Source organism: Nuphar pumila, chromosome 10 (genome assembly GCF_984573655.1).
Source record: "Nuphar pumila chromosome 10, dmNupPumi1.hap1.1, whole genome shotgun sequence".
In the NCBI taxonomy this organism is placed as follows: Eukaryota; Viridiplantae; Streptophyta; class Magnoliopsida; order Nymphaeales; family Nymphaeaceae; genus Nuphar; species Nuphar pumila.
The window spans coordinates 76927625-76955573 of record NC_143258.1 but is presented as its reverse complement, the minus strand read 5'-3'; the positions used below and the strand labels follow the sequence as shown (position 1 = coordinate 76955573).

General features: G+C 37.0%; 1 protein-coding gene across 2 annotated transcripts; it reads left to right on the top strand.

Moving 5' to 3' along the window:
* Window positions 1–10539: 10539 nt before the first annotated feature.
* LOC149826899 (transcription factor GAMYB-like) lies at window positions 10540–14698 on the top strand. 2 transcript variants are annotated; one of them, XM_090020165.1, is made up of 5 exons: window positions 10540–11317; window positions 11834–11942; window positions 12263–12635; window positions 12814–13831; window positions 13952–14698. In XM_090020165.1, the coding sequence occupies exons 3-5, from the start codon at window positions 12276–12278 to the stop codon at window positions 14260–14262; spliced, it is 1689 nt and encodes a 562-aa protein (XP_089876291.1). In that variant the 5' UTR covers window positions 10540–11317; window positions 11834–11942; window positions 12263–12275; the 3' UTR covers window positions 14263–14698. The 2 variants fall into 2 exon arrangements, with proteins under 2 accessions (XP_089876291.1, XP_089876290.1); XM_090020164.1 differs by having other exon boundaries at window positions 11834–12635.
* Window positions 14699–27949: the final 13251 nt, after the last annotated feature.

The window sequence follows — 27949 nt, the reverse complement described above, 5'->3', positions numbered from 1 at the left end:
AGTACATATAATAAACACCACAATCAACACGAAGGCCAACTCAAGATACCCGCTCAGTTTCACGAATCAACATCCAAACATGTTATTATAACGAGATGCCTCTAGGGTCATCACCCTAGGATTCCAGCTGTACATATAGATACCTTTTTCTTGACATTGGTTATTTGATTTTTGGTGGTAAAACTTTTTTAGGCATTATTTTCTAAGTGGTGGTTTTAAAAAATTTCACCATTTTTTTTTGTTATTTTTTCATTCTTTTTTTTGTGTGGTGGTTTTGGGGTGAAAAGTGACATTGGTCGTCTGATTTTTTGTACCTTTCATTTTCTGATGCCTTGTTTTCCTAACTGTGATGGTTAAAATTGGTCGTCTGGAAGAGGACATCATGGTTCGTGGGAAAAAGAATCAAAGAATTCAAGGTGCAATGTTCACAAAGTTGTAGTTCATTTTTTTTTATTTCTTTGTTAATATATGTCTGTTTTAATTTCCAGATTTCACAAACTTCTTTCAATCACCTTGGACAGAGAAAGGACAAATTTCATGTTTCTAAATGGAAAAAATTGTGTCAAAGCCTAATTATTGCTGGAAACATAGACCTTTTTTTTTCTTTTTTCATATTGTGACTACAGATTTACACTTATTTTATATGTGAAGAGGATGCTTAAGCATGGACATGGAGGCATTATTGAGGCATCTAGTTCTGACATTAATTTTCAATGGTAATGGAAACCAGGGCCATTACTTTGTGCAATGATAAAGTGCTCGGCCCGTCAACATGAAAATGCAGGTTCGAGTCGCGAGAGTTGTCTCTTCATACAAAAGGCAAAAGGATAGGACCATCTCCGATCAGGGATGGCAGTGGACTGGGGGAAAGCAGGGCCCCGCCTTGCCCTGTTTGGACTGGGTATGAAACGGGGATGGAGGCGGGGACGAAGGTTAAAATCCATCCCTGTTCGGGGATGGACGTACACTTTTCCCCGCCCCCGCCCTGACCCGTCCCCATCACTTTTCCCCGCAATATTCCCACCCCGCCCCGCCTCATCCCCGTTTGAACCGGGGATGGAGGACATGAAACGGGGATGAAGGCGGGGGTGGAGGTTAAAATCCATCCCCCCCAGGGATGGAGGCAGGGATGAAGGTTCTAATCTTGAGGCGGGGCCGGGGTGGAGACCTTGTCCCCCGCCCCGCTGCCATCCCTATCTCCTATCTGCTCTTCCCTATCACCCCTCCCAGCTTTGGAACCACACCGGGTATGGTCCTTTTAAGTCATTGGACAGGAGCGCGTGAAAGCGTTTGATCTAATTGGAGGCAGAATACCGATTGTTAGAATTTAATAGAGACCATTCAAGACCCGGGACCCACTTGTTTTCGACTTGTTTCGTGGCCTTCAGGGTAGACTTGCAAACGGGTCGGATTCATGATGGAGTTTTTGCAAATTTTTTGTGTCCCAGATCTGATCTGATCTGATCTGATCTAACTCCCCAATGAATTTTCTGACCCGAAATCCAAACTGTTTGCATCTCTACTTTAAGGACTTGGGTCTTAACATTGGGTTGGGATCCACAATCCATTGACAGTTAGATGATGACTACTGAGGGAGCCCAAGTTCATGATCAACTTGAATGTGTAAAGTTCTCGATCTGGCATTTTCTGCGATGGGTCTCAAACATAGTGGCAGATATTGGGGATAATTTGAAAATATCATGATAATGTTACCATATGACTAGGGATTCAAATGGAGGTTTTGTAATTTTTGGCTGTTCTGGATCCAACCCGATCCAACTCTCCCATGTATTTAGCTGTTCGTAATCAGAACCCGTTGCATCCCTGATGAAATGAAATATTAGAATGATTTAATAAAGTATCATTGGTTACTAAATAATATTAATTTAAAATATCACATTCATCATGGTATTTTCACAACATTTTTTTGTTTTTTTGCGTTTGAAATATCTTTTTAGTAATTTTTTTTTGTACTTTAAACATATATCTATTCTTTCCCTTTTGTACAAAGGTATTACCAAGCTTATTTATAGCAACTGCCGTACTGTTTCTATATTATTTTTTAAATTAACAAGATATTTCAAGCTTTATTTGACATTTATGGGTAAAAAAAAACGCCTGGTCACGCTTTCAAACAGGTTCGATGAGTGAATCGGCCCATCAGACTTTGGTTTTGTGTTTTGAGGGTGTGGGGCCCACCGAAATCGAAGTGGGTCCCACAACATGAAACCTAGGTCCATGAGGAAGGGGCGGTGTGCATGGGGTCAACCGTCCAATGATGTAAGAAAAAAGTAGGGTTGGGTACGTAAAAGGCATGAAGGCGCCGAATCGGTAATCCTTATCCTGATCTGCCCCAAAGAAAATTAGTCTTGCATGACAATGGAAGCACTCGAACCATAGGGTTGTCATACACGACACGAAGAACACGTCCGAAGCTTACGCATACCTAACATGTCTCTGCCCCTCCCTCTCTTTCACTCTCATACTTTTATATATATATATATATATATATATATATATATATATATATATATATATATATATATATATATATATATATATATATATATGTTGATTTTTGAAATCTTATAAAAATTTATCCATGATTCTCCAAGAAGTGATTCCTATATATAAACAAGCATATCTATCACATCTGTATTGTCAAAATTTTGAAAAAAACACTAGAAATTGAATATATATATAAAAGCTCATTTAGTAAGTTCCTATACACGATCATGACTCTCGCTAATTGTTTGGGCAGAAAATATGACAATTAGTGTCAATTATGTCATATTTCATTAAAAAATAGTGTCCGCAGCTGATCCATGCACGATCAGCAGTGAACCTTTATCCGATAACAGTGAACAATTTGCTTGTCTGCTGTTACGGGCTTTTTTCTTTCTCTCTCTATATATATAGAGTTTTTTTTTATTCTGACAGTATATATATATATATGCTTATTTTTATAGGATTTACTTCTTGGAGCATTTGATTCCAATGCATGGATAAGATTTTAGAAGGTTTCAAAAAGTCAATAGCCTATGATTTTCATAATTTTTCGAAGATCCAAATACCATTTTTTATCCAAAAAACATGATTCAAGTGTCAATTTCTGCCCCAAAGGGGTTTGGCATAGTGGGATGGGGCCTAGGCCGCTAGGTAGGCTGTCTATGTTCAAATCTCATGCAAGTCACCCCTGCAAGCAGAAGTGTGGTGGCTCCCTGAGGGTAAGAGATAAGCACATGGAGTTTTATGCTGCCAAGCGCAGCTTGGTCTATGTTCTTGGAGGCGGTTTCTCTGTGTAATTATTAAAAAAAGTGTCAATTTCTAGTAAATCAATTATGGTGAACACATATATGGGGTCAAACATTAAAAACAAACACCAAAATCTAGTAGCATGTTCTTATTTCTCTCTCTCTATCTCTCTCTCTCTCTCTCTCTCTCTCTCTCTCTCTCTCTCTCTCTCTATATATATATATATATATATATATATATATATATATATATATATATATATATATATATATATATATATATAATCAATATGCTTGATTTTTTAGGAATCAACTCTTGAATCATTCGATTCTAACATGCAAGTAGCTTTTTATAAGATTTAAAAACCGATTGTCTACAAATTTCATAAATATTCAATGCTTAAAAAATCATGTTTTTTTTTATCAAAAAACATGATTCAAGTGTCATTTTCTAGTAAATCGAATATATATAAGAAAACTGAAATATGTAAACTAGTATGAATCAAGATTTTCATAGGGTTCGTTGTATATCTAACCCTCCAGATGCATTTAGCATGATCCATCTGCTTGGAATCGACTATTAAACCATTGTAACCAGAACAAGAAATATGATTTTGTATGTTTGAATATTTATGAAAATTCTAATCGATTGATTTTCAAGCTTTAAAAGATCCTTCTTATACATCGTAATAAGATGATCTAAGAGTCTGTTTTTATAAAACCAAGCATCTAGATGGTATCCGTACAGTAAATATATATATATAAATCATGGTGCATATCAATTTACATATTTCACTTACTTATATATATATATATAGCAATGACTTCTTAGGGTGAGGGCAGGCTTGGATGAACAAGCCCCCGAATTAGTTTCCCTCTTATTGTGGTTCTTTTATTTCTTGTACTGGTAGGGTCTGCCTAACCCTTGATTAAAAAATAAAAATTATCCGTTATAACTATTACATTAAGTCTTCGTTGAAAGTAAAACCAGTACACTTGATTTTTTTTTATCGTTGTTCTTTGTGGTACATGTTCGCCCAATGCTATGCACAATATCGAGAATATTGGAAGATTAGAATGCCTTGAGGGGCAAATTCCAACAATTGGTGTGATTTAAATCCAAGATCCCTCAATGAAGATCATTGATATGTGCAATATTTTAAAAATATTGTAGTATTTATGAGGTTAGTTTTAACAAAAAAAAACTAATAACTAAAGAAAGAGGGTTTTGCTAAGTTAATTGTATGTACAATGAATTATACATCAAATATCTACCATTTTTAAATTTTGATTTCTGTATTTTGTTTTATATTGTTGTGAAAACTTTGTAAAGTATTGTTCATTCTTTTCTATTATTTTCAATACAAAGGTTTTACATTATATGTCAAAAGTTTTGCTTTTTCAAAGCTATCGTGGAGAGTATTATCGGTGATTGCAGTTACAACAATGCAGCTCTATTAGGTAAAGGTCTCTTGTTTAACCTGTGCACCATCTTCAACCAGTGGCATGCCTTGCCTATGTTGACTAGGTATTTATGATGCAACACGTAACAAAGAGCACCAAATTCCACACGTTCAAGTTTCAGTAGAAAGTCAAGGGTAACTTTCAACCAATATAGTTTTGTGGCATGTTTCTTGTTACAATATACGCGCGTCATTGGTTATAAGTCAGGCAGACCAAGACTAAGATGTTCAATCTGGTTTGAATATACAGATCTAGTTGTAAAGATTTTGAAATACTTTTTTGAAGGTGTAATATAAGCATTTTAAATGTTAATCACATTTATAATCTCTGCTTAACTCTTATTGGCATGTTTAGGGGTGAGAATTAACCAATGTTGTCAATATCGGCCAATATGCATCATTCTGGGAGAAAATCGATACGATACTAACATGAATCGGTTATTTTTAATAAAATACTCAAAATTATTATTTTTTATTGTTTTAACGCATGTTGCGCTATGATTGACAAATAATATTTTATTATTATTTTTTTATTCAGAATGATTCACTTGAAAATGCGATTTAGGGTTGACACCAATACTAACAACATTGGAGAAGGTAGAAGTTGTCATTACCAACTTTCACAAGATTCAAGGCAAAAGCAATCTTAGCCTGCAATAACAATCACTACTTGATTTTTCTCATATTTCACTAACCTTGAAAAAGTGGTACCATTGTGATTTACAATCACATGATCTTAAAAAGAATCCATGAATCTAGAGTTGTGCCAAGCAAGGTAGGGTGGTTGTGGGCCTCACTTGGGGTTGATATAAAACCCTTAATTTTTAAGGATTACTAATAAATAAAAAAATTATTTTTTATCTTCAAATTAGAAATGTATTTTTAGCTTTTGAATTTTATTTATTGATATATTATATGTTCATTTATTCACTTCCGGCCAATCAGGGCATAATTTGCATTTATAAAACTATTTTGAGCTATATATATATATATATATATATATATATATATATATATATATTACATTTAAATATATTTTTGATAGAGTTTGAAAATTATTAGAGAGTATTTATGTTTTATGTGGCTCTTGATAATGGTTTATAAGGTAATTTGTCATTTTTAGCTAATCTTGGTATAATTAGTATTTTTAGAGCTTTTCGCATTTGCGTTCACATATAAAGAGTTTGTTATATTGCTTGGGTAATAGTCTTTATGAATTTTGAAACCTCTTGATCTTTTGGGTTTCGATTCATTATTTTTTACATTATTAAGGTAAGATACCTTAACTGAACTTATAAAGAGCATATTTAGACACTAATTGTATAAGCATGATATTGTTATTGCGTTAAATATTTAAATGAATTGCAAATTCAAGTTATGTACATATATCGTACTTAATTGTGGATATCTAGGGTTGTCATGTATGCATAAGTTGCCCTATATGCTTAACTTATTTGAATGCAGGATATACTAAAAACATGATACTTATGCTAAGTATTAAAACAATTATAAGCCAGTGTAAATTGAATGCAATGCAATGCGAAATGCAAATCGGATAAATACCCATGGTAAGTACATGGTACAAATGCATCATCCAATAAATTTATTTTATATTATGTAACACCTTAATGCTTACACACTTCATTTTGTTGTGAATATCTAGGATTCTAGTGATTATAGTTCAGAGATTATGCTTGTCATTATTATAGTTAGCAAAATATGGAGTGTGTTTGTTGTAAGTACACTTGTCTGTAGGTTTAAATGCTCGTGCACTTATGAATATATAATATGTATGCAATGTGTGCCATCATACTTTGGTTTGTGCATACTATTTTGCTCTGTGTATTTGTATGAATTTGATATATAGTGCATATATAACTACTATGGATATGTGTAAGTCGTGTTCAATACATACTGTGAATATTATATATATTATCTTATCATATGATGGACTCATTTATTCTTATATGGAAGAATGTATGCGAATGTTATAAATTGTTTTAAACTTGTAAGTATTGTTTGCTTGAGAAACATGTGTGTATGATTTATAGTGTGATGGTCAATGAGATTTTGACCTACCTTTCTTACGCAATTATATCTAAGGTGATATATTGATTTATATGATAAAAAATATATATATGACTTAAATCCTGTATGCATAACTCAAACTATATAGGAGCTATGTATGTTGAAGTTTAGTTGCTTTATATTATAAAATGTACATGTTCACGTATGCATGCATATAACTCATGTTTGTTTACGCATGCTTTGAGATTCAATTTATGAAATATAATATTTCTTGTGGTGATTATATGATGTGTAGGATAAAATTAATTTGTATGATATGATTTCAATGTCATATGATGTGAAATTATGAATGCATGTGATAAATGTTTAAGTTTATTAATGAACTACGGTTCATGAAACCTTATTAGTTAAATGTGTGATTTTATGATTTAAGTGCTATATAAAGTGATATATGATGTGATGCATAATGATTATATGCTTGCTTGTGCTCGTGTTGGTGGCTATAGACCCTGAGAGTGATCAATTATATTGATGCATGTATGACAATAGTTTTCATTGGATATGATACCCGTTGAGGAACTGTTTCCAAAGAATTCTCTGTGACGGTGTGCATGACCAGATCAGGTAATCCAGCTAGAGTGGTAAGTCTCTATAAAAAAGTGCATTGTCTAAGAATAGGTAGACCATCTGTCTAGGGCAGTAACTCATTGTGAGGTTGTACATTTTTTAGACCAGGCGATCTGACGCAGATTTTATAAATATTTATATGATTAAATAAAAAATTATGATGAATTGTGATGATCTTCTAAGTTGGTTAAGATCACCAATTATGATTCTATAGATTTGGTTTTTCTGTTGTAGCATGATTATATGTTGAACTTAGATATGAGAATCAGATCCTTATTTATTTTAGATCTTATTATGAGGTCATGATTGTGATGTTTATGTTAGCGTATAGGTAAATGATATGTCATACCTACAAATGACTAGGTTGACTTATGATTTGACTTATTGTTTATAAGAATTATGAATGCATATAAAAATGATACAATGTCCTGAATGTCTTAGATGCATGTATATATTCAAGCGACTTATATGCATATGAATTATGTTTTATGATGTGAGTTTATGTTGAATAAAATATTAAGTGATGAAATACTTTTAAATGCCTTATGTTTAAATGCTTGAATGGATGACTTATGGGATGTTGTTCCCTTCTTTGTCACTTGATAATTGATGAATAATATATCATGTTTTTACCTTTTGATGCTTGATATATTTTCTTTAAGTTTGAGTTTGAGTTTACCAGACTTTAGCGAGCCTGACCCCGTTTTATAGGGAACATGTAATACAGGTAAAGTATGATGAGTAATTGGAGTGAAAGACTGATCGAGCTGCATCCTCGAGGGTTCACTATTACCTTGCGATCTTGATAGACATGATATTTTCGTTTTATGTACTTGATCATGTAGAGACTGAATTATTATTTTTATACTTTAATTTGAAAGAAAATTAAAACTCTTCATATTTCATTCTTATATTGTATATGGTTTAAAATATATATATCTCGTACATTTTTATTTGATTGTTATCTTTAGTGCAACCCAACCCGAAGTCTCAACCATTTTTTAAAATCATTTTCTCATTATAAAACCTGATTTAGTTATATTTATAAAAAAAACTGGTCTCAAAATTTTAATATTTGAATAATAATTAAGGTTAAATTTTTTAGGGCTTTACAATTTTTTTATTTTGATTATAAAAAAATAGAAATAGAAAGGCACCAACTGTCATATGCGACTTTTCCGGTTCATAACATCATGTTTTTTCATGAAAAAAAATGATCCAAAATCCGATTCATATTATTTTGAACATGTTGAATCTATCCATGAGATCAGATTGGATCAAAACAACCCATGCCATAGAGGTCGTTAGGATTTTGTATCTCAAAGACTACTTAAATAAACAAAATATTATCAATATTCACGGCTAGCACTACAACCTAAAATCAATTTTTATTTTTCAAAATATGAGAATTATTTGAGTATAATAACCACCCGAAGCACTATTTTAGCCCAAGGTGTTGTAGCTTCTAATTTTTTAACTAAAATGCAACAATTAACAATATTGGTACCTACTCTTTAATCTTGTGGTTAATGATGCACATAAGTACCATGTATTTGAGTTATGCAACTCTTTTATTTAAATCATTATTATGCATAACTCTCTTGGTTATTATATATAAACAAACATAGATATTATTGGTAACAACCAATCATTTACTAATTTCATTTCCTTTTGGTGAGATCCATAGCGTGAATTGTTTAGTTTAGAAATGAACACAGCCATCAAATGACTCATCAATTGAAACATTAGAGTTTTTTTGAAAGGCAATTAAAACATTAGAGTTAGTGTCATTAGTACTAATTATAGGCATTCTTTCACCAACCGGGGCTCCTGGTTGTCTGGCAGGAGCAGTTAGTGCATGTCACTTTGTGTTGGGAAGTTGCAAGTTCCAACCCCAAATGGTATGATGGTATAACTGGTAGGAGTGGGCCCTAACCCCAGCTTTCTCTGTTGAAAAAAATTATAGGCATTCTTTCAAGAGTAACATGTGCTGATGATGCATGAAAATCTTTTTGAAATTGGGACCTCAAGGAAGACTGAGCATTAATTACTTGGACCATGTTTGTGAATTATTTACATTCTAAAACAAATAAGTTTGCAAGGTGCAAATTCAACAATTGCTGCTTTGATAGGATTTCTAATAATGCATAGATGCTATTTTGAGGTCAATCTATTCAGTAAAGGGCTACATAATTATTGGTTCGTTCACATTAAATGTTAAACATCTAATTGAAGGGAAAACTATAGAAAACATAAGAAGATTGTATACATACCTTTTTCATTCTCATATATCGTAATATTATGATACAATTATGCACAATATATAAAAAAATAGTGGGGGATGGTTCTGTTTTTTAAAAGGTAACTCCTCAAATGTTATTATTACTTATAAATCAATCATGTGGACGACTAGTTGAAACGACTAATTAGAAAAAAAAAATGGGGATAAGGCAACACATAAAAAACTAAGGGCATTGAACAATTTTTCTAAAACAAGAGGTCCCATCCTGTTCTATTCAAACTGGGTGCCAAGGAAAAAAAGTGCGAGTAACCATAGCATTCTCTAACCATCCACGTGTCGACACCCTATTTCATCTCTGGTGGAGCAAAAATACTAAAAAGGGAACTCACATCAATCAAAGAAAGCACAAACCAGCCATTAGTAATTAAAACTTAAAAAAAAACAATACTTTCAAAGCTGCGTTAAGAATCACCTTCCCTTTTTCTTCACATGTAAAAAAGAGTGGAAAAAAATAAATAATAAATCATGACCACTCGTCACCTCCTATTTTCCTGAACTGGTTCGTTTCATGGTAGAAAGAGAAAAGAAACTGGTGTAGAGAGAGAAAGGGCAAGAACCAAAGAAAGGGGGAGGAGAGAAAAAGGGGGCGATTCCTGGGCTTTCTTGTTGAGTGTTGGGGGTACGGCTCCCGTTGATCCATTCTGCCCGCGGGCAGAGGCATGGGCACTGTGGCTTTAGGAGTTAAGACCAAATCACCCCTTCTTCTGTGCTTGTTTCTTTCTTTGGTACTCTCTCTCCACCCTACAAAGTACAAACCTCCTCAAAACATATTCTCTCTACCTTCTATCTCTGTCTCTGTCTCCCTTTTGTCTCTGCCATCTTCCTGTCATTCTCTCTACCTAGCTCTCTCCACCCATCTTCCTCTCTTTCTCTCTACCCGTCTCTCTCCATCTGCCTATCTTTCTCATTTTACCCATCTCTCTTTCTCTCTCTACACATCTCCCCCACTTTCTCTCTTTTTCTCAGCCTATCCCTCTTCCATCATACAATCACAAGAACACCCAACCACACGCACACACTTCTCTCTCTAGTGATTAGCTTTTTCCTCGTTCCGTTATATCCGTGGTATCCCTTGCTTTTCGTTGAATACGATCGAGTTCATCTCTCTCTCTCTCTCTGTTTCAAGCGTCTCAATCCCTCGGCGTTCTGGATAGGGCTGGCTTTTTATAGCTCCTGACTCTTGTGGGTTCGGGGTCTTCTCTCTCTGGTGGTGGTCCTCTTGGCATTGGTGTGTGGGATCGGATGTGTACCCCCGGGAGTTCTTTCTCCTAGGAGGGGGTTGGGTCGGCGTTTCTTCCTCTTTGTGGTCTTGCTGAAGGAATCCTTTTGTGGGTTGTTCTCAATTGAGCTCGCCAGAAGGTCTTTCGCCTTCGTTTTTTTATTGGCTTCTTTCCTTTGTGAATTTTGGGTTGTGATTGAATGCTTGGCATCTGCTTCTCCGCGGGATCCGGAATTGGGGACTCCAGAGAGGCGTGGATTGATTTATGATTTGCAAGTTAGGGATCTCTCTGGGTAGTTTTGGCTATGCTTTTGGTTGGATTTGGAGACAAGGCCCCAGTGTGGTTGGTTCGTATCGGGTCTGTTTTGGGTTTTATCTTGTTGGAGATAGGAAGGAAGATCTCGGGAGTTGCTTCTTCTTCGCTGTAATTTTCTGGTTTTACATCCTCTTTATTTATCGCTGTGGTGAAACTGTTAATTGTGATTTCGTCTGATGGGGGTGGTTCTTTTTAGTTTGGTTTTGATTTTCCTTTTATTAATAGCTCGATAGACCACAATTTGGCTAATTGCTTTAATTCTCTAATGTCTTAGTATTAGAATTTCTTCTGTTGTTGGAATTAAGCACGCACGTTCCGAAGTTTTATGAATTTATGAACAATAATTTTTGTTTTTACTCTCGTATTTTGTGGATTTTTCGCCGGGTAGAGAGCACAAATAATGGCAATAGATGGATCCATCAAGGTGTGGCTTTCTGCTTTTGCTGTTTGCTCTTACCTTGAGAGATCTGTCAATCTCCGAGGATGTACTCTTTGTTCTGGTTTATATGTCTTCTTGTTTTCTCGGGCCTTCTAGTCTTTGCTTCCAATCTGTGTAAATTGTGACGCGGTTTGCTGTCTTCAGGCTTATAAGTGGGTTGTTTTCATTTTTTTGTTTTGTTTCAGTGATGCATGATCAAAATCCGTGCCACTTGCTCGCTCAAGAACGTGGGGATTTGGGACTCCATTGAATTTGTTCGGTGATATTTAGATTTTTCAGCAGCCTGTTAATCTGGTATGAAAACTGAAATATTTCACCACCATCACTTTGTTTGAGGGTTTTAGCTTTGTTGAAGTATATGATTGTGTAAAATTGTGCCAAATTTGTCTTATAACTTCTGTTCTACATTTGTTATTGGTTTCTCAGTCTTACGGTATGAAACAAGGTGTATCACTTATTATGTTTTAGTAGTTTAATCACCGAAATGATTAAAATTGGTAAATTCTTGGTTCTGATTTTATGAGATTAATTTTTTGTTTTGTTTTCTTTTCTAATGGTCTGTCTTGTGTGATATGTTCAAATATTTGTTCGCTGTCAAAATGTCTGGTCTGCAGATAAGGCAGAGACATGAGTCGTGCAACAAATGATAGTGGGGATCTTTATCATGCAAAGGATCATAGTGATTCAGCATCAGTTGATGATGGTAGTAGTGATGGGGCCCCAGGAGGTGCAGTCCTAAAGAAGGGACCATGGACAGCTGCAGAGGATGCCATTCTCGTTGAATATGTGAAGAAGCATGGAGAGGGAAATTGGAATTCTGTGCAAAAGCATTCAGGGCTATTCCGATGTGGGAAAAGCTGCCGTTTACGGTGGGCGAATCATTTAAGGCCAAATTTGAAAAAGGGTGCTTTTACACCTGAGGAAGAGCGTCTGATAATTGAACTTCATGCTAGAATTGGCAACAAATGGGCTAGAATGGCTGCACAGGTAGCTTTCATTTATCTACAGACAGCATTTTTTATGTACAAGTGTGAACTGAAAGTAACCAATTCTAATTAGACATTAAAGTATTTATTTTTTCTTTTGCATTCTTCTCAGTTCTTTCTGAGTAGTATTCAAATTTATGTTTCCACTATTCTTAAGGCAAATTGCCTCTTTGTTGCAGTTGCCTGGGCGAACTGACAATGAAATCAAGAATTATTGGAACACCCGTATAAAGAGGCGACAGCGGGCTGGTTTGCCTTTGTACCCCCATGATTTGAAATTGCAAACTTCAAGTGACAACCAACAAATTCAAAGTGTCAGTGAATTTGGACTTGGTCCTGGACACCATGATCTGTTGTGTGCTGGGGTTTTTGAAATTCCTCCTGTTTCATTTGATGGTATTAAAGCTGCCCAGGAAACATTGTCTTATGCATCCTCCTTTCCTGATATCCCTATGAGCAGCGTTCTTGGCCAAAATCTTGGATCCCCCCAAGGTTATAACTTCCTAAGCCCCACAATTCATCGTGCCAAGCGACTTCGTGGATATGACTCCCCATTTCCTGGTGTCAATGGTGGGAGAAACTGTTCATTCCCATATGACCCCCCTTTTAACCAATTCCAGAATGACACATTTGAGAAGGTGCAACGACCTTTCTCTATAAGCTTTCCATATGATTCTGATCCAAACGGAAGGAGCACATCTCCTCTGGAAAGCGTTATGTCTGGCAGCCATGCCCTATTAAATGGCAATTTCTCTGCTTCCAAACCTCTCAGTGAGGTTGTAAAGTTGGAGCTCCCTTCATTCCAATTTCCAGAGACTGTTCTTAATAACTTGGGTACATCACCTCTTCCACCCCCTCCTCTGGAGACAATTGATACTTACATCCAGTCTCCTCCAAGAATGCCTGTTCAGTCTGATTGCACTTCGCCCCGAAGTAGTGGACTTTTGCAAGCGTTGATTCATGAGGCCCAGGCACTGAGCAGCTCAAAGAATCAGTCCTGTGAGAGTAGTGCCCATTCTTCTATGATACCTGGTGAGACAGTGAACCACTCTATGGTGAACCCATGTGACACAGAGTGGCCTGAACTGAGTGACTCGATTTCTCCTATAGGCCAGTCTCCTGCATCTATCTTCAGTGAATGTAATCCTCCTGCAAATGGTCCGTTGATTTCATCCTCACCTGTCGACGAGATTCCTGGTAATCCCATAATTTGTGTGTGTGCCTATGTGTTGTTTTCCAGTATTTTCCGGTAGTTAGCCACTGAATTTATTATTATTCGTGCAAGAAAATTTACTCTTACATGGCTGGCTTCTGTAGGTTCCAGCGTGAAGTTAGAAGCAGTTGAAGGCATTTCAAATCCAAATATAGAGCACAAACAACCAGTAACTGAAGTGCATTTAACAAGGCCTGACACATTACTTATGTCAGATTGGTTTGAACGAAGTTCAGAATGCGGGAAAGAACAGTCTGCAGTAACAGATGCTATTGCAACACTTCTTGGTCAGGATTTCTTCAATGACTACAAACAACTGGATGCTGATTCTTCAACATTGAATCAATCTTGGGAGCATGGCTCTATACAGTGGTATAATATGCCTCCTGTCTGCCAAATGTCTGAGCAACCATGAGGCTTTGTTCATGTGAATTCTTCTAAAAGTGGTTGGTTTAAGCAGGCCATGGTTTCCCTCATAATGAAAGAACAGTGGTATGGATTTAAGGATAATATGTATTGCCATTGTAACTTATGGTGCTTTTTGGTTGTTTCTTGTCTTGCAAGAGTTGCTTCTCAAACCAGTATGGAGCACATGCCGGATGGAGACCATTACAGTGAAGTGATACATGCAATATTTTTACCCATTATTTGAAACTTTTGGGCCTTTCATTTCATTTGGTGTCATTGCTTGTCGAATTTGAGTCCTTTTTAAAGTTTTTGCCGGGGACAATAAGCAGCAGAAAGCATGTGTTTTTTAAGTGTGTAGTCATTGTATCCTCTTTCAGGGTTGGTCTCGTTGTTGCATGAGAGTTGTACTGAATTGTAGCCTGAGAAAGAACATTTTATCACCTCATTTCAATTTATCCTCATACTGTTGTTATGTTTGTCTTTCACATATCCCAATTCTTTGCATATGGTTTTTGGTTATTTGGGGTCATGCTTATTTCCTCCTTGATCTATGATGTTTCTACCTGATTCGGGAACCACTCCACTCATTCTTTCTGTTTTCTCTGTTGACTATATATGTAATCCACTTGAACATTTATGAGCTTTTTTTTTCTTGGCCAGAGTTTATGACACTGTCCGGCTTCAGGTTGACAAGTACCTTTATATAGTTGATATCATGCTTCAAAGCATGCCTTATAGGTGATAGGTATGTTGAATGCTCATGTGTACCGTTTCAGATTTTCTACAATGTAGAACTTCTACTGGCTGTGAGCATTCCTCGTAACCATGAGTCATTTTGATCGTATTTTTCTTGAAATTAGTTATAAGACACCTGTTCTGGAATTCATGAAGGATCGGGTAGCTTTCCACTATGACTTGTACAGGTCCTCTTGGAAGCTGGATACCTGAACTTGTATTGGTCATAGAATTGCTTTTGGTTTCTGTCATTTAGAGGATCTTGAGGCTTAAGTTTCTCTGGTTTGCCCTTCATTGAGGCAAAGAGGGAACTTTAGGTGATCAATGCAAATAACTAATATTATGAAATTAGTAAACTCCGCAGATGCCAACATAACATGGTTATTGAATAGGAAAAATAATTTCTTATTTTTTCATGTGTAGAAGCTGGTGCCAAAATTAAGCACTGTGGTGCTTTTAGTTGTCTGCATGTGCATATGTGCTCATACTCGTACACGAACACACACAATAAGTTGGACCTGAACAGCAACTCAACTTGGATACTCCTGTTCTCTTTCTTAGAGTGGATTCTGCCTCTTTCCTTTTTCTTCCCAGTACAAGGACTTCTTGTTGACCAATAACTTCAATGTGCCAAAGCTTTTACTTCTCTTTTAGTTTCAAAGGAAAGAAACATGATATCAGTTGTGCATTGTTTTATGCAGTTTATGCAACGTTGGTCATCATCATTGTCATCTAGATTATCTGGTTTCATGTTTCAATGATTCAATCCATGCTGAAATTTCAAGAGTTGGAGTGCTTTAGAGTAGGAAATACTGTCGTCTTTTTGCTTTTCCTTCTGGAGAAGCTGTCGCTGGTTGATGTGTCTTCAAGTCTAGGGAGACTTGCACTGGTGTGCAGCCTGTTGGTGAGTGCCGGGAAACAAATAATCTCAGAAAGATGTTTGGACTGACTTCATATTCTTCAGTAGTGGATTGCTGACCTTAGAGGCGCGTGCTATGTTCCATCTCTTGCAAGATTTCTACCTTCATAGTGAACTAGAAGCCATTATGCACTAGCAGTTAAAACTTTGTGAATGGGTCATTATCCTGGTTGTGAATTATGCGTTCAGGACTTTCTTGTTGTGGTCTGCTGCCTTATTCTGTGTCTTTCTGGTGTCTTGATCTTATTTTACCTCACAGAAAGCTAAGACCACTCAACTACAGAAATGACTGCTCCTTCAGATATAGAAGCTAAAGAGCTATTTGGTCTAGCGCTTTTGAAGAGATGGGTTTCTATTAAGTGGCTTTGGGTTGATAATTTCTAGGGGAAAAGCATCAAGCCATGTAGTTTTAATCTGTAGAAAAATGTTTATTACAGGATGTTTCATCTTTGAATTTCTGGTTCGGTATTTTCAAGATTTCAGTCTTGGGGGTTTGGATAGTTTCTTGTAATATTTTGATTAATTGATGTTACTCACTTCTGAGGTACAAACATTGGGTTTGCAAGAAGGAACTTCTCTTCCTTTATGCCACCCTTTGCAGTATTTTGTTATTGGCCATTCCCCTTTTAGGAAAGAGATTTGAATTTCTTATGAGCCAAGTCCTCTTAGCCTGTGCCATTGATTGGAAAGCTTGCATATGATAAAAGATTCGGGTGTCTTTTTCCCCTGCAATGGATTGGAACTTCTCTTTCTTTATGCCACCCTTTGCAGTATTTTGTTATGTGGATGTTTTCTTTTTTCGTTACTGTTTTGTTAAGTCCATTTTCTCTGTAGATGAAAATATTTTAAAAGTTTATTAGAGCTAGGTCTAATGCTGCACCTATTTTTACCAAGTGAATGCTTTTAGTTCAAGTCAACAATTGGCAGTTATACCTAAAATGGCAGAAGATTAGTTTGGTAGCACAGTGAGAACCTTTTTTTTCACTTGCTCCAGGCGTTGCCATGTTATACAGTATGAGGCCGTTTTGTCATGGGATACGTTTTGTCTTGGGATACGGGCTGCCGGGACTCGAGTTGGACCTGGACAGAATGTGTGGGGCAGGGCACCATTTGTCTCCACCCCATGCTTTCATCATTTGCAAGGCAGAGGGAAACAGACATGCTTGTCCTGGCAGACGAGCTTGCAAAGCAGAGGGGAGTGGGATTCACTTGTCCGAACGACGATTGTATCGCCACATTAGAATGCCTCCTGTGAAAGCATTCTGAGGGAATGGTAAACATATAAGATCACGTCTGCTGCTGAGTTGATATGAGGAATGAGCTTGTGGTCCTTAAATCATTGACCATCTGAAAAGGCAAAAAAAGATCATGTAGTTCATGCACCACAAGGAAGTTGAATCTGTGCCTGAGGTGTGAACTAGTCCTGGATAATGGCTTGACATGGTGAATGTGCTGATCCTCTAACTGAACAAACTCTGGAAACTGATTTTTGTACCCTCTTCTTGTCTTCATATTTGTAACTATACACCTGTTCCTGGCATATATTAATAACCACCAAGTACAATTTTTTGAAAATGAAACACTTCTGGTCTTCTCTTCTTTAATATTACATTCAGGTGCTTGCTTTCTTATAACCAAGTACACTCACGTTTTGATTGCCTTGGATCTGAGATTCCGAATGTTTTGTGAAATGGCAGATTTCTGGACCTGTGGAGCTTTGCTCACATGGTAATGGACGAGGGCAGAAGGTGGTGTTAACCCCATATACTGAGTTGGAACCACGGCATGTGCAATCATGCATACGCCAAAGCTGGGCATATCTCCTAGGGTTGGACCTTGAGTTTTGTTTTGTTTTTGGAAGAGGAAGTGAAGGTTCACTACTGGGTTTTCCCTTGGTCTAGCCGAAAAATAAAGAAACTGATTTCTGATCTTGTAAAGAGTCATTGAGTGCCTATTTTTGTATCTTCTCATCGAGATGCTAGAATCTTAGATCACTTTGAATATGAGATCTGAGGCAATCAAGTGCAGGGTCTAAAGAAATATCTTGAGGAATGTTTTTTTTTTCATGAAGGATGGAGAAACCACCCTTGAGATTAGAGATCTAGTTACGGTGGCTCAGCCTGCCATACTTTCCCTTTCCCACCGTCTAAACCCGTGGTGCACCCCTTGCCCCCAAAGAGTTGGCCGGCTTCCGCTGAGCAAGTGCTTATCCCTTGCCCTCATTTAAGTAATGGGTTTTGACACCCATGAAAATATAACCCTTCTACTGTCCAATGCCTCTTTCATCGTGACAAACCCTTTGGGGCTGTTGGTGTGTGTGGCCATGTGTTGCACGTTGTGCTTATCCATGATTTGGCATGCTCATGGATAAGCTAAGTCTGTTTTACAAATAACCATTTTCATTTAAAATTCAAACTCTAAGTTTATCAAAAATATCGGACTCACCGATATTCTCTCAACCGTCTGCTGAGCCGAGAGAGGGAATTCAAAGGCTATATAAACACGAGACTTGGCTCACATGAACATATGTGATACAACACATTGTGAAGCCTTCGAAGTAAACCTCCAAGCAGAAAACAATATTCTGCACATTCTCTTCTTTCTTTCTTCACTCTCTCTCTTTGTTGTCGCTCCTCAACATCTCTGATGTTGCCATAACTGAGGACCTTTCGCTGCGCAACCTCAACAATGGTATCAGAGCAGAGGTTTGAGATACTCTCCAATACCTGCGACCTTCAACTTATAAGGAAGAAGCAATCACACAAAAAAAAAGGATGAAAAAAGTAAGCGCTACTCCTCCTCCTTTGTTTTTAGCCTTCCTGTTTGGTCTCTGGATCAGAGACCTTGCTTCTGTGCCTGCCTCTGAAAACCCCGACCGGGAAAATAGAGATTAGCCTGTTTTATTTATCTTTGAAATTCAAAACTAGAAAATTGAGTCGTACATGTTTGACTCTGTACATCAAAACAAAAAAGAAAAATTAGAGAAACAATGAAATAGAGAAACAACGAAAAGAAAACAAAAGGAAAATATATATAAAAATATATATTTGTTGTCGCCAGAAAGTTGTCGGTCGCCTGCCATTTTTTTGGCAGCACCGATCAATTAAAAATAAAAGGACTCTGGCCTATTTTTTTATTGTTGCTTTCTGACTGAACAGAAAATAAAAAACAAAGAATCGAAAAACAAAACAACAAAAAACAGAGAAATGAAAAAACCCCAAACCACTGAGAAAAACCGGTTTGACCTCAGGGAGAGCCTCCATCGAAAAAATAAACCCAAATAGGAAGACGACCCATCGCTGTCGACGAACGGCCGAAAAACCCTTTTCTTTCGATTTCTGAGTGCTCCGACAGTAGAAAGACTGAGAGTCCTCTGTCAGAGGGAGCCAGCAGCAAGGAAACCCAACCCAACCAGGCAGTCGGGCCATCGCCGTCGGAGGCCAATCAAAAATTCATTTTTCACAATTTTTTGGTAGCCCCGACAAAAGAGTGACGGTGAGTTTCTTGACAAAGGGAGCCCATACTGAGAGGGTCAAACCCAACCGCAGAAACAGATCGTCGCCGCTAGAAACCGACAACATCGTCGCTGCAGTCTCCGGTCAGTCTGGAGCTCCAGCAAAGAAGAGAGAGAAAAACTCGACGCATCTGAGTCGGTTGCGCCTTGTTCGGGCCTTAAATAAGCCGAGAGGTAAAAAGACCTCTTTGACCCTGGATATTTTACATATTTTGAAAAAAGGTTAAAATAAAGTATTTTATAACCCATATACTTTTTAAAACTTATTTGCTAAAAAGGTTTTGCGAGTTTGAAAATTTTGAAAAATAACTGAAAAAGTTATATTTATCATTTAATACCTGAAATAAATTTCTAATTTAAAAAAAAAACCTTGCTCCTATTAAATTTAAAAATACTCATTTAAATTTAGTTTAAATAAAAAATTTAATAATAATAATAAAATTGTTTAGTCTGACAAGAATTTTCCTTTGATTGTTTTCTTTGTGCTGACTTGCCACAAATTAATTGAATTAAAATTAGTTAGTACAAAATGGCTAGTCGTGTATGTGCCTACGAATTAGCCAAAACAGACAAGCTAAATGGGACCAACTTTTCTGTTTGGAAAAGGCGGATCCCTTTAGATTTAACTCTGGAAGGACTGTAATATGTCCTTAGTATGTCTATAGAAAAACCGAATGACGAATCATCTCAAAAAGAAGTAATAAAATTCAGAAACTTTTAAAAAGATGATCTGATGATAAACCATCATGCCCACCTACATGGACGATAATCTAATTAGAGTCTTTGAAGATTATAAAACTGCTAAAGAAATGATGGAGGCCATCACCACCAAGTATGATACCACATGTGAGGTCCATATTCAACTGTTACTCGAACAATACAACTCATATAGGACGAAAGAAAGTGATAGTGTAGTAGATCACGTAAATAGGATGTTGGTCATGGCTAAAGACCTAGCCATTGCTGGAAATGTAATTCCAGATAGAATGCAGGTGTCCACCATACTGAATAGCCTCCCACATTCGTGAAAAATGGTGACCATTGCGTTAAGATTAAATTCAAAGAATTTATACTTGACTGAGTTGCCCCTGCAATTAGCCATAGAATAAAAACACATGGCTAAGGAGAAGAAGTCCAAGTTGATGGTGGTTCAAGACACACCATCTCATAGCCAAGTACCCGTTAAGCAAAATAACTTTAAAAAGAAGGGTAATGGAAAGTTCCATAAAGGACAAAGTGTAGGTTTCAAACCTCAAGGTCACAAAGTTTCACAAGTCAAGTGTTTCAAATGCGGTAAGATGGGACACATCCAGAATAATTGCAGGACAAAATTTCCCAATAACAGAAGCAACTGGAATGGTGGGAGATACAACAACAATTCAAGCAAAAAAACATGACGGAAAAGAAGTCATCTGTGTTGTATCTGAATGTCACTTTGCGAATGAAGAACTTTCAAGGTGGTGGGTGGACTCTGGAGCTACTCGACATATAGCCAAATCCACCGATGGAGTTGTGGATCTCAAAGAGTTAGGACTAGGCGAGCACAAGGTCTATATGGGCAACAACTCCTATAGTGATGTTCTAGGAGTTGGGTCCTACAGACTAAATGTGGGAGAGACTAGTGTGTTACTGAAAGATGTACTTTATATCCCTTCAACGAGGAGGAACCTAGTGTTTGTACCAACTTTGACTGGGAAAGGTTTTGAGGTCTGATTTGTTCCTAGGAAGGTCACTATGAGGAAATATGGTAGAATCCTATTTGAGGGTAAATTTGACAAAGAACATGGGATGTTTAAATTATCTGAAAATAAAGAAAAAATTTCCTCATATATTGATTGTGCCTTAGTTATTGATGTGAATGCATGGCATAAAAGACTTGGGCATATAAGCCTAAAGAAAATAAAAAATCTGGCACAACAATGACTAATCCCTAACTTCATTAAATCTCACTTTGAAAAATGTGCATCTTATATTTTTGGAAAGATGGCAAGAAAACCCTTTCCACATAATGTTATTCGAGCCACTGAGCTATTAGAAATAATCCATACAAACATTTGTGGACCTTTTAGAGTCCAAACTCATAGTGACATGTTATATTTTATAACATTTATTGATGATTTCTCAAGATATGAATACTTGTATCTCATCAGAAATAAATCAGAAGCACTTGAGAAATTTAAAAAATACAAAAATAAAGTTTAAAGACGACTTGGTAGAAATATTAAAATTATGAAATCTAATAGAGGTGGTGAATACACCTCAAATGAGTTCAACAATTATTGCAAAGATCTTGGTATTAATAGGCAAAGAACCATACCAAGGACACCGCAACAAAATGGTGTTGCTGAAAGGTGAAACAAAACTCTTCTGGACATGGTAAGATCCATATTAGCAGGTGCTCATCTACCCAAAGTTTTTTTGGGTGAAGCTATAAATACAACTATGTATACATTAAATAGAGTACCTTGTAACACTATCCCCACTATAAGAAAAATGCTAATCAACGAAGAAACTTTGCTACAGATTTTTTCCGTCACAAAGTTGTGACAGATTAGCGAGAGAAAACCATCCACCATAAATACTCGAAATATGTGCAAACTTGGCGACAAAAAAATTTGTTGCCCAATCTGTCTCTAATTAACGACAAAAAATTTATGTCGCAAAACCCAGTGCACGTAGCGATGGATGTGGCAACATAATTTTTCTGTCGCTAGTTAGCACCGGTGTTTGCGACGAAAATATTCCGTCGCTAATTGCGCTCGCTAGGTAGCGACAAAATGTTTTTGTTGCTTATCTGTCGCTAAATATCGATGTAAAACACCCATCTAGGGCACAAAATCGATCTTTTCCTCTCTCTCACCCACGCCGCTCTTCGTCGACTGCCCCCTTCCTCTCTGGCTACCGCCCCCTCCCTCCCGCTCTTCGACGACCGCCCCCTCCTGCTCTCTGTCGACCACCTTCTCCCATCGGCCCCCGATCAGCCTCCTGTTGCCCCCTTGCCCACCGTTGTCGACCCCAGACCCGCTGTCCTCCTTCCCGCCTCCTATCGCCTCCCAGCCCACCTTTCCTTGGCCCCCCTTCCTGCCGCCTATCGACCCCCGGCTCGCCACCCCCCTTCCCGCCCCCGATTCCCTCCTCCTCTTACCCCCCAACCCGCCGCCCGCCACCCCTCTTCCTGTCTCCTCCCCCCCCCCCCTTCCCGCCTCCTCTCGCCACCCAGCCCACCTTCTTTTGGCCCCCCTTCCTGTCGAACGTTGACCCTCGGCTCGCCGCCTCCTCTTGCCCCCAAGCCCACCTTCTTTTGCCCCCCTTCCCGCCGCATGTCGACACCCCGCCCTTCCAGCCCGCCTCCTGTCGCCCCCTTTCTTCGGTAGCCTTGTCGAGCCCCTTTTGCCGTGCACCTGACTTAGGCCGACACCTCTGTTGGGACATCCCCTTTCCCCCTCTTTTTCGCTCATGTTCTGGACATCCTTTTATCCCGTCTCCGGCGACCTCGCAGGTAACCCTCCAGCCTGCCTCCCTATATTGTACTGTATATTTATGCTTCACAGGTACTTTGTTGAGCCAAAGACACGTGATGCTTAGTGCTAAGCATTGCATGTGGCTAAAAATGCAATGCAAAATCAGGTAAATACTCGTAGTGAGTAAGTGATGCAAGCATATCACATGTTATTTAATTTATTGGATGCAACACTTTTTTGTTCATACACTCACATAGTTGTGGATATCTAGAACTGTTTTGATGGAGTTTGGAGATCATGCTGAGCATGATTTTAATGTATGAGTAGAAGTGTTCTTATTTTTGGAGTACAGATTTCATGCTCAGCATGGTAGTAGTTAGTGGGATATTGGAGTGTATTTGTTGCAGATACATGTTTGATATATGTTTTTATATGAATGATTTGAATGCATTGCAATGTTTGATGTTTCTTTATTCATGCTTGCACGAAGTTATTTTTCATTTGATTATGCCTTCCATGTAGAATTGTATCATGATTTTTTTGTTCAAATGAATATATTTGTGTCATCATAACATTATTAAGATTTTCTTTTAACTGGTGATGAAAATATTTGTAATATTTTAGGACAAAATAACTGCAAACTGTGAATGGATGTATCGTAGGATAGTTGATAATAAGGTGTTGCATGGATATATGGATGGTGTTGACAGTTTTATTGAATTCACAACGGCAAGTGTCAGTAGAGTGGATCTTACCGGTTGGATCAGATGCCTCTGCACGATGTGTAAGAACAATCGATTTGTAGAACCTCATGACGTTAAACATCACCTCTATAGGAAGGGTTTTGTTAGTGGTTATCAAAATTGGACGCTTCATGGTGAAGAATTTTAGAATAATTATGACGCAAGGGCGAATGTGGTGCACGATAATCCATATGTGGACCTGATATTTGATACCGTAGGACCAAAAAATGGGTTTTGCTTTGGGATATAGTGATGCATCAATTGGGGTAGAGGAAGAAACAACAAACAATGCAACTAGTATATTCTATGACTTACTTAGAAATGCTGATGAACCACTATGGAATGGTTGCGAGAGTCACAATATTCTGTCTGCAGTTCTTCAACTATTGAATTTGAAGTGCGAGTTTAATTTGAATCAATCATGTTTTGACTGTCTGTGCTCTATTGTGAAGAGTATATTACCCAAAGATGAGACATTGCCACAAAATCTCTACCGTGCGAAGGTTATGGTCAATGCTCTAGGTATGGGGTATCAAAAGATAAATGCTTGTCCAAATCATTGCATGTTGTATTTTAAAGATCAAGAAAAAAGCAGATCATGTCTATCATGTGGACATCCTCGGTTCAAGTCAAAGACAAAGGAAAATGGTAGCACAAGGTCAAAAGAAATGTCGTATAAGTCACTCTGCTACTTTCCTCTCACCCTTAGATTGCAACATCTTTATGTCTTCGATGACAACTAAACAAATGATATGATATGCAAATAAAATTCGACATGATGAAGACAAGATCACACATCCTGTTGACGCAAAATTTTGGAGGCACTTTGATCGTATTCATCAGAACTTCACTTTGAAAGTGAGAAATGTTAGGTTAGGTTTATGTACAGATGAATTTAATCCATTTGGGGGTAGATCAACCCCATACTTGTGTTGGCCGGTATTTGTCACCCATACAACCTTCCTCCAAGCTTGTGTATGAAGCGTCAAAATCTTTTCTTGTCTCTATTCATCCCTAGTCTGACGTCTCCCGGTCAAAATCTTGATGTATATTTGAGGTCATTGATTGATGAACTGAAAATACTGTGGGATAATGGTGTTTTGACGTACGATGCCCAAAAAAAAAATAAAGCTTCAATATGAAGGTTGTTGTTTTATGGACAATCAGTGACTTCCCTGCATATGGTATGTTATCTGGTTGGAGCACACATGGGAGGTTAGCATATCCGTACTGCATGGAGGATACAAAATCGTTTAGATTGACGCATAGAAGAAAGCCGTGCTGGTTTGATTGTCACCGTCAATTTCTACCCAACGATCATCCGTTTTGACGACAAAAGAATGTGTTTCGAGCAGACATAACTGAAATGGAAGGTCCACCAACAAGGTTGTCTGGCATAGAGATTTTAAGAAGATTACGATACTTTCCATGTGGACTGACAGATGCCCGTAGGGCAACACCTTTTATTGGATTTTGGAAGGATCACAATTGGACACAAAAATCTATATTTTGGAAACTACCATGTTGGCCAACCTTATTGATACGACATAATTTGGATGTCATGCATGTGGAGAAAATTGTGTTCGATAATGTATTTAATACAGTAATGAACATAAAAGGGAAAATAAAGGATAATCTGAAGGCACATATGGATTTAAAAGTGGTATGTAAAAGATCAGAATTGGAACTCAAAGAGTACAATGGCAAAGTATTTAAACCAAAGGCAAGATATGTGCTTGGTAGTTGGTACAGATCAAGTAAAACTGGTATGTCAATGATTGAGACAGTTGAGATTTCCAGACGGCTACGTTTCTAACATTGTTCGGGCTGTGAAGATAGACAAGAGACAGTTATATGGGTTGAAGAACAATGATTGTCATGTCATTATGCAATAGTTGATACCTCTAGCATTCCATGATATGTTAGACAAACCTATATGGAGGGTATTGTCCGAGTTGAGTAGATTTTTTAGAACATTGTGCGCAACTGAAATTGTAATATCTGAGGTAAAAAATCCAAAGGAATCTGTCGTAACTACTATTTGTCAGCTAGAGAAGATATTTCCACCAACATTTTTTGATGTTATGGAACATGTGGTCATACATTTGCCATAAGAACTTAGGGTTGGTGGACCTGTGCAATATCGGTGGATGTACCCATATGAAAGGTATATGCTTATTAAAAAAATTCTTTTCAATACTATTGAGAAATTTATTGTAATCCGAGATGTATATTGTGGACAGATGCATGTTTGACCTCAAAAAAAAAGTTCGAAATAAAGCAAGAGTAGAGGGCTCTATTTGTGAGGCGTACACCTTGGAAGAGATTTCAAATTTCTCATCTATGTACTTTGAACCTCACATTCCAACACGTTACACATGCCCACCTCATAATGTTGATGGAGAACAATTAACTCGAATTGACAAATTGTCTATATTTCAACCACTTGGACATGCATTTGGTCGTTGTCGGTCAAGACTCTTGGAAGATCGAGAGCAAGATGTAGCACAAATATATATTCTTTTAAATTGCTCAACAATCGACCCATACATTGAGCAAGTATAGTTAATACGTAACATTAAGTTCTATACGTGTGTACATGATTCAGTAAAATAAGTTTATGTTAAGTGTAAACGATTTGATCTGGAGTTGCGAAGAAAACTTCCACAACTCACTGATGCTGAAGTACAAAAAGAACATGAAAATAAATTTGTGGCATGGTTGAAAGAGTTGGTAAGGACGATTATATACATTTTTTTCCTTTATACAACAATAAGATACTTGTCGTGATCATAGTCATTGTTTGTACTTGTAAGTCCACCATGGTGATGTTAAAGATCAAGAAATATGTGATTTATAAAATGGTCAGTCTAAAGTTGTGCAGTGTTACAACAGGTACATTGTAAATGGTTATTGTTTCCATACAAAAGACTATGGTGCCAACAAGTCAACGATGAATAGTGGCATGTGCGTCAAGGGTAGCAGCTATGATGAAAATGAATATGACTACTATGGTGTTATAGAAGAAATAATGAAGTTGACTTACTTAGGCATAAATAATAGCTTAACTTTATTCAAGTGTCAATGGTTTGATCCCACAACAGCTAGAGTCGATAAATTTTCAAGCATTGTGGAGGTGAATGGTAAGTCAAGGTTTGTATCATATGAACCATTCATATTAGCCTCGCAAGCTCAATAAGTGTACTATACATCATATCTGACTACAAGAAGGTCAAATAGAAATGAATGGTGGGCAGTTTGTAAGGTAAAGTCTAAACTATACCCCGAGTATGATCAGTTACAGAAAAATAAGATTGATAAAGATGATGAATACTATCAATCAGATGATGTGTATGACTTCTCTTATGGTCACAATGTCGCACATGCTATGCATGTCATATTTCCATTGGCTGATGGCACATGCATGGAAGAATGTGATCCAAATGATATACGAAGTGGATGGACGCTAAATAAAGAAAAAGAAGATGATGATGAAGATGAGGAGAAGGAAGAAGACGACTATGAAAGTCAGACAAGTGATGATGAGTCATTTACGAGCTAGTGAAATACAACTTGTAATACAATTTAATCTGAATGATCTAAATGATCTGAATGTATTGAAATATATTGTATTGATTTGAATATATTGAAATGTGTTGCAATGTTTGAATATCTTGCATGAAGTTTTTTTTAATTTGATATGAATGATTAGAATGATTTGAATATATTGAAATGTATTGCAATGTTTGAATGTCTTGCATGAAGGTTTTTTCAATTTGATCTGAATGATTAGAATGATTTGAATATATTGAAATGTATTGTATTGATTTGAATATATTGAAATGTGTTGTAATGTTTGAATGTCTTGTTTGATCTGAATAATTTGAATGATTTGAATGTATTAAAATGTATTGTATTGATTTGAATATATTGAAATGTGTTGCAATGTTTGAATGTTGTAAACACCCCAATTTTCACCCTTATCCAGTGCTTACATTTCATGTGTCATTGCTTATCATTGTATGAATTCAGCATATCATTGCAATGCATAGCATAGCATTGCATGTCATTACATCTCATTTTCGGGATCCAACACTCCTGTTTTCAAAATATTCAATCCAGATTTGAGTTTTAAAATTTTCTTTCAAAAAACAATTTTAAAACCTGGGTTTTTAATCAACATTGTGTCATTTGCCAACCCCCAAGACCTTATATTTTGAAGTATTTTCTCAGAAAACAATCTGGTTTCATTTCAAACTCAATTTCAATTGATTTCAATTATCAGATGAGACCCATTTAGGTGGTGTCGCTTTTGAATTCCT